The sequence below is a fragment of the Gigantopelta aegis genome, unplaced genomic scaffold (assembly GCF_016097555.1).
Source record: "Gigantopelta aegis isolate Gae_Host unplaced genomic scaffold, Gae_host_genome ctg6466_pilon_pilon, whole genome shotgun sequence".
NCBI lineage: Eukaryota > Metazoa > Mollusca > Gastropoda > Neomphalida > Peltospiridae > Gigantopelta > Gigantopelta aegis.
The window spans coordinates 1-11,823 of record NW_024535054.1 but is presented as its reverse complement, the minus strand read 5'-3'; the positions used below and the strand labels follow the sequence as shown (position 1 = coordinate 11,823).

Here is an 11,823-nt window from a genome sequence, read left to right as displayed (position 1 = left end):
TTACATAGTGTTATGAGTGTATATGTATTATTACTACATATAATGTACACTAATCTCTATGGGATTGTACAAGTATATCAGAATATGTGACCTGATTTAGGGACCACTTCTGTCAAAACATTTATAACTTGATTTGTAAAAAAAAAAGTGTTAAAACATTTAAAAGAACAGTTTGTATACATAGAGTTGTTATATATGTATTACTATTCTAGTGGTCCTTTTTTGCAAATCAAGTCACATATAAATTTTATTTTATGTTGAATTATTGTCTGTTTATCACTTCCATATCTATAGATAAACTATGATGAATAAACTTATTATGTTTGATCTTTGCTTCATCATGATAGCTATGATTACAAATGTACATTTTAGGATATATAACATTTTTGAATAGTAAATATAAAGCTATTTTAACAATAAAAGGACAAATTCTATAATCCCTGGCCATAGGATAGGTTTGTCTTAATAGTAGGTATATGTTGCTGACAATTGAATAAACATGTCCAAATATTTCATTATTATGAGACTTTCTCATATCATTGATTTAGGAATTAAAAGTCTAAATTGCTTTTTTCTGACCCTTGTATCCATATTCTTGGGACTGTTCTACTGCTAATACAGTGTTATTAACACTCACATTGAGAAACTACATTATGTATTTTTATATAAATGACGCAAAGACTAGGAATAGGAATACAGTGTGTGTGTCAGTGTGTGTATAGATATGGTCTAAGCCCCTCCTTTCCCGATAAAGGAGGGGCTGGCTACGATAGACTAGTTATTATATAACTATCACATGATCTGGTGGTTGCCTGGCCTTCTTGTCATCTACTTCTCTCCTGCTCTGCAAACCTATTCAACTTAATATTTCAGTAATGTCTTGTACTAGTAGTAGTACTGCTAGTGGACCTCTTAAACATGTAAGTAGTATATTATTGATAGGATTTGATATGACTGTCTACACACTTAGGATAATTTGAGTTCTACTTGTTGTCTAAAATGTAGTCAACCTTATCGTGATCCTCGTATGCTGTCTTGTTGTCACTCCTTCTGTACTCAATGTATCCAGTCTCTTATCAATGAAGATACTGGAACTAACTCCCTTACTTTGTCCCTCTTGTCACCAGACCACACCAGTACCTAAAGGTGGAGTTAACCTCTCTCCCACGTAATCTTCATCTTGTCAACAAACAAGGTGACACTCTTCATAAGATCACATCTAATCCTCCTCCTTCATGTGATTCATGTAGTGAGAATACTTCAATAGCATATTGTACTGAATGTACAGACTTTCTTTGTAAACGATGTTGGGATGCTCATCAAAGCTTCGTTCTTCTCGTACACACTCTTCTTTCACTCTGGAAGATGCTCATGCTATGTCCCAAGATAAGTTAACTAAATTAATTCCATCTTTTATCCATACCTGTCAAGATCACAGTGACCAGCAACTTGAGTACTATTGTCAACAATGTATTATTCCTGTATGTGTCAAATGTACCATCATCAACCACAAGGACCATCCTGTTACTGAGGTAAGTAAACAGGTAGACATCAATAAGGCAACAGTTCATGAGAGCATACAAGGTTTCCAAGTAGCTCAACAACAGCTTAAGAAAGTCTTGATATCAGGAGAAGAGATAAAGGAGAAGATCAATGCTCGTAAAAATGAGATAGATACAATCATACGTCAAAACTTTGCCACTCTTCAACAACTTTTACATGAACGTGAGGAGGCTTTGTTAGCTCAGAATAGTGAGGTAGCTAATGCTAAAGAGGCTTGTCTCTCTCTTCAATTGGAAGGGATCCACCATCTCTTGGATACAATGACTTACTGTGAGAGTCTTGTAACCAGTGCTGTAGGAGAGTACAATGATGTTGAGTTACTATCAGTTGCTCACACACTACAGACCAGAGCAAACCAACTACAAGAAGAGTTCTCTAAGACCTCTCTTGAAGTATGTGAGTCACCAACTATATCAGTAGATATTAATACAGATGAACTAGCTACAAAGATAGCAAATGTGGACATTACATTTAATGAGATATCTCCTAATAATACAACAGCAGTGGTACCTTTCAATGATGTTGTAGTTGAAAAAGAATTAAATATTAGAATAATATCTAGAGATAGTAAAGGGAAGGAGTTATCTAAAGGAGGTGCAATAGTGAGTGGTAGGTTTGTTCCAGTTGAAAAGAAAGGGAGACCAATTGAAGCTAAGAGCACAGATTGTGGTGATGGTACTTACCTTGTCTCCTTGACACCACAGCAGTTAGGACAGCACAAGCTCTCTCTTACTATCAAAGGTCAGTCTATCCAAGGTAGCCCTTTCAATGTTTCTGTAGTTGCTACTCGAGATTACACTATCCTCAAGAACCCAGTACAGACTATTACTGGGATAAATAACCCATGGTTCATAGCCTTTTCAAATAATGGTGATATGTTTGTCACTAGTTATAGTACCACTGTATATATGTATATGACAGCAATGGAAGACAGAAGACTACCATTGGTTCAAAAGGAACTGGTCCTCTACAGTTTAATTATCCCATGGGAATAGCTGTTAATGGAGACATAATATATGTAGTAGAGAATGGAGGAAATAGGATTCACAAATTAACTTTAGGAGGAAAGTTTTTGGGTACCTTTGGTAGTAAAGGATCTGGAAAAGGACAATTCTCTCATCCCTATGATATATGTATTGGACCTGATGGTAGAATATATGTTACTGATTATAGTAATCATCGTATCCAGGTATTTCATCAAGATGAAACATTCTCACATAACATTGACAGTAATGTATCAGGTAATAAAGAGTTTTCATATCCTGTTGGCCTATGCTTTGATCATTTGGATTACCTTCATGTGACTTGTTATCGTTCTAACATAGTCACTGTCTTCACTCCAGAAGGTCAATATATTCGTCAGTATGGTCAGTCTCATCTTAATAGACCATGTGGTATAGCTATTGATTCAGCTGGTAATTCACTTGTAGTAAAACAATAGAGGAAATTCTCTTTCTATTTTTGATCCACATGGCAATTATATCCACTCAATAGGAGGGTTTTTTTGGCCAATAGGAGTAGCAGTGGCTTCCAATGGATCAGTGTGGGTAGCTGATAAGATATAACAATAGACTAGTTAAATATTAATAACTGTACTATCTATATTTCTCTATCTCTTTCAATACCAGTGTCTATATATTAATTCAATCAATTTATAGTCACAAGTTACTAACTAACTAAGAAATCAACTAATACCAAAAGTTGTAAACTGTAATTACTATATATCTTACAATATTGTCAGTATATATTACATACTATGAAATTGACTGTTCTCATTACATTGTCCTATAGAGTTATATTACTATGTAATGAAGTTGAATATGTCAGCATTGCTAATATTGAATTATGAACTTTGTGATTTTGTGTTAATGTACTTTAATTGACCTAAAAAAATAGCTAATTGGTTTGATCACATGTTACATGTAAAAATTACCTATGGAAACTTTACAATGTCACATTCCCGTACATGTAATTTATTAATATTTCATATTGTTGTATTTAAAAAAAAAAATTTTTACATTTAGTCAGTTAGTGAGAGACAATGTTAAAACCTATTAAAAATATTTCATATTTGAGTCATTGTGGTTATTTATATCTGACATTGGAACCTCTACTAAGACGTGGGAATTGGTAAAGTGTTTTTTTTCCCAATTTGTTTCACACATGGCTATGTATATATTAGTTGTGGGATAAAATTGAATATGATTTCATTTGTATGTATTACTGTGGTAATATTTCATATCTACATATGGATTGTCTGACATTGGAAGTCTAAGATTCACAAACAACTGGTAATAGTTGTTAAAATTTCAAGAACTTTTTTCAGTCAACTTGGTAAAGAATTGATGATATTGAAGATCCTCCATCAAGTTTAATTTTAGGATTCTATAATGCTGTTTTGTCTTTAAATCTCAACTTCAGTATCATGAATAGTTACATCAGTAGAAATTCAGACGATCCAGAAACACTACTGTTCAATAAAAAAAGTCAGACAAACATGTAGATTTCTACTACTTAGTACTGTTTGTATGTAGAAAAGTTCTAAGTTTACTGTAAAAAATGACAATATGTTGATTTTAAACATAGTACTGATATATATGTCATAATACATTGAGTGCAATGGACTATGGAATGTAGATTTTAACAGAATGATAGATACTGTATAATTTGTTTTATGTGAATTACTGGGTGATACCATTGGTTACCATGTATAGTCCAATTGTATGTAATTCAACATTCAGTATCAGTAATATCAAGAATGAGACATTCAGAAAATTACTGTTCAATAAAAATGACAAATTAGTTGATTAAAATACATATTACTGACTACATGTGATTTGTATTGACTTATTATTAACATGTCTTATGTAGTACATTACAATAGTAGTTTAATGAGTAGTGTCAGATAATGTTTTACATTTGAATTCATATGTTTTCTTCAAAGGAATATATCAACATCATTTTAATATTATTTCTGAGGACAATCAATTGTTCTACTTATCAAAGACCTATATAGCTAACTTCATAAAAATTCAAGTGATTTGGTTACCAATAATTTAGTCCAAGATATCATTATACTAAAAGAGATTGAACCATTTCATAAAACTTAACAAATAAACTCAAACTATAAAATGGTACATGATGTCATTCTATTTACAGTAGTATACAAAGTGGAAGTACACAATATAGTGAAAGAATACTATAAAAATGAAACCTTAATAATATAATTATAACATATCACATGATGTGGTCTTCCTTCTATTACATCAATTGAATTGTCCTCTTTTATGTCTTTTATTTATTTCAACAATATCTTGTACTAGTAGTAGTACTGGTAGTGGACCATTTGTACTACTAACACAACTTATTTCATTGTCTTATTATTTGATCAATTGTATAACTAAATAGTTTATGATGTCATTATCATAACTATCACATGATCTGATCTCCTGACCTTAAGTCTGACCTGTGTCTTCTATTTCTGATCTGTTCTTGATTTATTATCTTTAAATTAATACTTCAGTAATGTCTTGTACTAGTAGTAGTACTGCTAGTGGACCTCTTAAACATGTAAGTAGTATATTATTGATAGGATTTGATATGACTGTCTACATACTTAGGTTAATTTGAGTTCTACTTGTTGTCTAAAATGTAGTCAACCTTATCATGATCCTCGTATGTTGTCTTGTTGTCACTCCTTCTGTACTCAATGTATCCAGTCTTTATCAATGAAGGTACTGGGGCTAAAACCCTCTCTTGTCCCTTTTGTCACCAGACCACACCAGTACCTAAAGGTGGAGTTACCTCTCTCCCACGTAATCTTCATCTTGTCAACAAACAAGGTGACACTCTTCATAAGATTACATCTAACCCTCCTCCTTCATGTGACTCATGTAGTGAGAATACTTCATAGCATATTGTACTGAATGTACAGACTCTCTCTGTAAGGAATGTTGGAATGCTCATCAAAGGGTTCGGTCTTCTCGTACACACTCTTCTTTCACTCTGGAAGAAATGCTCATGTTATCCCAAGACAAGTTAATTAAACTAATTCCATCTTTTACCCATATCTGTCAAGATCACAGTGACCAGCAACTAAAGTACTATTGTCAACAATGTATTATTCCAGTATGCATTGAATGTACCATCATCAACCACAAGGACCATCCTGTTATTGAGGTAAGTAAACAGGTAGACAGCAATAAGGCAACAGTTTGTAAGAGCGTACAAGGTTTCCAAGTAGCTCAACAACAGCTTAAGAAAGTCTTGATATCAGGAGAAGAGATAAAGGAGAAGATCAAAGCTCGTAAAAATGAGATAGATACAATCATACGTCAAAACTTTGCCACTCTTCAACAACTTTTACATGAACGTGAGGAGGCTTTGTTAGCTCAGAGTAGTGAGGTAGCTAATGCTAAAGAAGCTCGTCTCTCTCTTCAATTGGAAGGGATCCACCATCTCTTGGACACAATGACTTACTGTGAGAGTCTTGTAACTAGTGCTGTAGGAGAGTACAATGATGTTGAGTTAGTATCAGTTGCTCACACACTACAGACCAGAGCAAACCAACTACAACAAGAGTTCTCTAAGACCTCTCTTGAAGTATGTGAGTCACCAACTATATCAGTAGATATTAATACAGATGAACTAGCTACAAAGATAGCAAATGTGGACATTACATTTAATGAGATATCTCCTAATAATACAACAGCAGTGGTACCTCTAATGTTCATATAGAAAAAGAATTAAAGTATTAAAGTAATATCTAGAGATAGTAAAGGGAAGGAGTTATCTAAAGGAGGTGCAATAGTGAGTGGTAGGTTTGTTCCAGTTGAAAAGAAAGGGACACCAATTGAAGCTAAGAGCACAGATTGTGGTGATGGTACTTACCTTGTCTCTTTGACACCACAACAGTTAGGACAGCACAAGCTCTCTCTTACTATCAAAGATCAGTCTATCCAAGGTAGCCCTTTCAATGTTTCTGTAGTTGCTACTCGAGATTACACTATCCTCAAGAACCCAGTACAGACTATTACTGGGATAAATAACGCATGTTTCATAGCCTTTTCAAATAATGGTGATATGTTTGTCACTAGTTTTAGTAACCACTGTATATATGTATATGACAGCAATGGAAGACAAAAGACTACCATTGGTTCAATGGAAACTGGTCCTCTACAGTTTAATATCCCACTGGAATAGCTATTAATGGAGACATAATGTATGTGGCAGAGTATGGAGGACATAGGATTCACAATTAACTTTAGGAGGAAAGTATTTTTAGGTAGTAAAGGATCTGGTGAAGGACAATTCTCTCATCCCTATGGTATATGTATTGGACCTGATGGTAGAATATATGTTACTGATTATAGTAATCATCGTATCCAGGTATTTCATCAAGATGAAACATTCTCACATAACATTGACAGTAATGTATCAGGTAATAAAGAGTTTTCATATCCTGTTGGACTATGCTTTGATCATTTGGATTACCTTCATGTGACTTGTTATCATTCTAACAAAGTTGCTGTCTTCACTCCAGAAGGTCAATATATTCGTCAGTATGGTCAGTCTCATCTTAATGGACCATGTGGTATAGCTATTGATTCAGCTGGTAATTTCATTTGTGGTAAACATATAGTAGAAATTCTCTTTCTATTTTTGATCCACATGGCAATTATATCCACTCAATAGGAGGGTTTTCTTGGCCAGTAGGAGTAGCAGTGGCTTCAATGGATCAGTGTGGGTAGCTGATAAGAATAACAATAGACTAGTTAAATATTAATAACTGTACTATCTATATTTCTCTATCTCTTTCAATACCAGTGTCTATATATTAATTCAATCAATTTATAGTCATACAAGTTACTAACTAACTAAGAAATCAACTAATATCAAAAGTTGTAAACTGGTAATTACTATATATCTTACAATATTGTCAGTATATATTACATACTATGAAATTGACTGTTCTCATACATTGTCCTATTTATAAGTACTATTATAGTGACTGAAGCATTGTAATATTGAATTATGTCAGTTCTTTGCAGTATTAATCTAATCTATTTTAACTTTGTGATTTGTTCAGTTCAATACTACATCTATAAATTGACCTGAAGAAACTACACTGGCACATTCCAGTACATGTATATATCCACATATAGTTGTAATATTATTGAACATTTTAGTTAGTGATACATATACATTAAAATATTTCATATCTACATATGGTTATTGGTCCTGACATTGGAACCTCTACTAAGACGTGGGAATTGGTAAACTGTTATTTTAAATTTGTTACAACAATAGCTGTATCAAAGTAGGTGGGATAAAACTGATATGATGTCATTTGTTGTATTCTGTGGTATTATATTCTATCATGTTTGGGATCATCTGTTAAAGTCTCATTCACAACAACTAATGGTAAAGTCAGGAAGATATCAAGAAGTTTCCACCATATTTTAATGAAGAAGTTTCCACCATTTCTCCTCAATTTAATGATATTGTATCAGTAGAAATGAGACGAGAAACACTACTGTCAATAAAAATGACAAACATTGATTTCTACTACATAGTACTGACTATATGTCATTCACTAACTTAATATGTCATCAGTAATTTGTATCAGATAGAAATGGAATGAGAATTTATGAAATACTCACTGTATAATTTGTTAGTATGTACAAGTAAAAATGAACAAATTACATAGTGAGCATTCTCAAGATTTCTACATTCCATAGTACTATCCATGTAAACTACAATATGTTATTAATTTTTTACAATGAATTTGATTGATTATTATTAACATGTCTTATGTAGTACATTACAATAATAGTTTAATGAGTAGTGTCAGATAATGTTTTACATTTGAATTCATATGTTTTCTTTCAATGGAATATATCAACGTCATTTTAATATATTTCTGAGGACAATCAATTGTTCTACTTATCAAAGACCTATATAGCTAACTTCATAAAATTCAAGTGATTTGGTTACCAATAATTTAGTCCAAGATATCATTATACTAAAAGAGATTGAACCATTTCATAAAAATTAACAAATAATCTCAAAACTATAAAATGGTACATGATATCATTCTATTTACAGTAGTATACAAAGTGGAAGTACACAATATAGTGAAAGAATACTATAAAAATGGAAACCTTAATAATATAATTATAAAATCACATATGTGATCTTCCTTCTATTACATCAATTGAATTGTCCTCTTTAGTTGCCTTTTAAATTTATTTCAACAATATCTTGTAGTAGTAGTAGTACTGGTAGTGGACCATTTGTACTACTAACACAACTTATTTCATTGTCTTATTATTTGATCAATTGTATAACTAAATAGTTAAGTTAATATCTCAGTAAGTGTCTTGTACTAGTAGTAGTACTGTAGTGGACCTCTTAAAATTACGTAGTGAGGCAATTCTCAGAAATTCTACATTCCATGGTAATCTATACATGTAAACTACAAATTAGTTGTTAAAATGAATATATAATTTTTACAGTGAATTTGTATTGACTTTTTTATTACATGTCTTATTGTAGTACATTACAATAATAGTTTAATGATTTTTAAGAAAAAGATTATTTGAGCTTATGAACGTGATAGAAAATATATTCTGAAAAAGTACAGAAACGTTCGGCCAAAGGCCGTCATCAGCTGTATGAAACTAGGCAAAAAAAGTCACGCTATTTATAGCAATGCATGATTGTTTACAGTTAGTAATTGGGCTAAGAGGTGAAAAGTTGTCCCAGAAGGCTAAAAGAGACGTAATTTGTTCCGTGTGGAAGGTGAGAAAAAACAACATCTTGGACCATAGAGCTCAAAACAGACGCGAAGTAGTTAATTGTTGTGGGCGTGGCTAATGATTATGATTTCGAACTGGTATGTTTGTAGAGCAGAGATGTCCAGGTAGGATTGATGATAAAGCCTGGATCTAGGTTGATGGTGTTGCTAGCCTACAGGTTTGTGATGAATATTGCTTCTTTGGTCTTTCTCTTCACCAGCTGATCTCTTGTTCAAGTATTCTGCACTCATCCCATAAAATTGTGTCTGAATTGATAAAGTGGAGAGCCAAAGCATTGGTGGTATCACCATTTTTAACAGCCCTCTTGTGTTCAGCTTTCTTATTTTCATTGTTCTACCAGTTTCTCAATGTATACAGCACCGCATTCGCAAGGGATCTCATAGATGACTCCCACTTTATCCTCTGGTGGAGTAGGGATCTTGACATGTGATAGGATCTCCTAAGTGTATTTCTGGAGGGTAAATGCAGTTTGATGTTGAGGGAACGACAAGCTTGACTGATACCCCTCAAACTTAGGCCCTTTGACATAAGGAAGGACAAGGGTTCTCTTCTTTTTTTTGTCAAGGATTCTTCAGATGATATTGGAGTAACTGTTGTACTCTCTTAGGTTTAGATTGCTAAGGCCATAGTAATCCTTCTAGATGGAAAACCATTAGCTCTGAAGACGCCATGTAGTCTATTTATCTCATGGGGAGTGTATCCTCTGGAGCATACGTTGATAGCTCTCTCCTTGAGACAGTTGATGATACACTGATTTGACAAGTGGTGGATGATTAGATCTGTAATTCAGGTATTCTATCAGTATGGGTGGGTTTTCTGTAAAATGTTGTAGTCAGCCTGTTGTTATTTTTTGAGATGAGTACATCTAAGAAGGCGATGGAGTTTGTTAACTTCCATCTCCATTGTTGAAATATCATCCTATCGTGTAGGCTATTGATGTCGGGACAGAAAATCCTGCAAAGAAGAGCTGTTGTGAGGCCAGATGACGAAGGTGTCATCGACGTATCTTCTCCAACATTTTTGGTTGTAGATGAAAGGTGGAGATAGCAGTCATTTCAAAATCTTACCATAAAAATGTGGGCTACTGTGCGTGATAGTGGTGAACCCATGGCTGTGCCGTCCGTTGGTCACATAGAAAGTTTATCCCCAAACTGAAGAAGGTTGATCTGAGGCATAGTGCTACTAGATGACAATCTGAAGTGGGGTCATGGTGGTTCTATTCCTAGATCTTCATCTGATTATTAATCTATCCTTGATTGATGGTGAGGACATCATTGATTTGTACCCTGGTAAACAAAATCTATAACATCAAAACTGACGAGTAAATCATTTTCTTTCCAGATATAAGATGAGGAGATGGAACTATACAAAATGGTAAGAATTTTTGACATAATGTCCGTTTTTCCAACAAGAGGGGAAAGGAATCCTATTAAGTTCTTTTGCTAAGTTATATGTGAACAACAGGCTGACTACAAACAGTTTACAGAAAACCCACCCTACTGAAAATACCTGAATTACAGATTCTAATCACCATCCACTTGTCAAATCAGGTATCATCAACTGTCTCAAGAGAGAGCTATCAACGTATGCTCAGGAGGATACAACTCCCCATGGAGATAAATAGACTACATGGCGTCGTAAGAGACTAAGGTTTTCCATCTAGAAGGGATTTACTATGGCCTTAATCAATCTAAACCTAGAAGAGTACAACAGTTACTCCAATATCTCTGAAGAATCCGTGACACAAAAGAAAAAGAAGAGAACCTTGTCCTTCCTGATGTCAAAGGCCTAAGTGAAGGTATCAGTCAAGCTTGTCGTTCCCTCAACATCAAACACTGCATTTACCTCCAGAAAATACACTTAGGAGATACCTATCACATGTCCACATCCCTCCTCCACCAGAGGATAAAGTGGGAGTCATCTATGAGATCCTTGCGAATGCGGTGCTGTATACATTGGAGAAAATGGTAGAAACACATGAAAATAAGAAAAGCGAACACAAGAGGGCTGTTAAAAATGGTGATACCACCAATGCTTTGGCACTACCCCCACTTTATCAATTAGGACACAAGATTTTATGGGATGAGTGCAGAATACTTGAACAAGAGATCAGCTGGTGGAGAGAAAAGACCCAAAGAAGCAATATTCATCTAAAACCACTAGCAACACCACAACCTCGATCCAGGCTTTATCATCACCTACCTGGGGACATCTTGCTCTACCCTACCAGTTCGATCAATAAATCATAGCCACGCCCACAACAATTAACTAACTTCGCGTCTGTTTTGAGCTATATGTCAAGTGTTGTTTCTCACCTTCCACCCGGAAAATTAGCGTTCTTTTTGTTCGGGGAAACCTTTCACCTCTTAGCCCAATTATAACGAAAAACAATCTGATGCTATAAATAGGTGATTTTTTTGTTTTCTACAGCGATAAGGCC

At 34.1% G+C, this 11,823-nt stretch overlaps 1 protein-coding gene across 1 annotated transcript; it reads left to right on the top strand.

The window, feature by feature from the left end:
- The first annotated feature begins 1,304 nt into the window (after positions 1-1,304).
- Positions 1,305-2,558, top strand: LOC121366640 (E3 ubiquitin-protein ligase TRIM71-like). The gene has a single exon (XM_041491009.1). It carries the CDS (start codon positions 1,305-1,307, stop codon positions 2,556-2,558), a length of 1,254 nt encoding a protein of 417 aa, XP_041346943.1.
- The last annotated feature ends 9,265 nt before the right edge of the window (positions 2,559-11,823 follow it).

Coding starts and splice junctions, on each gene's coding strand:
- LOC121366640 (XM_041491009.1), top strand. CDS start 1,305: ATGTTGGGATGCTCATCAAAGCTTCGTTCTTCTCGTACACACTCTTCT.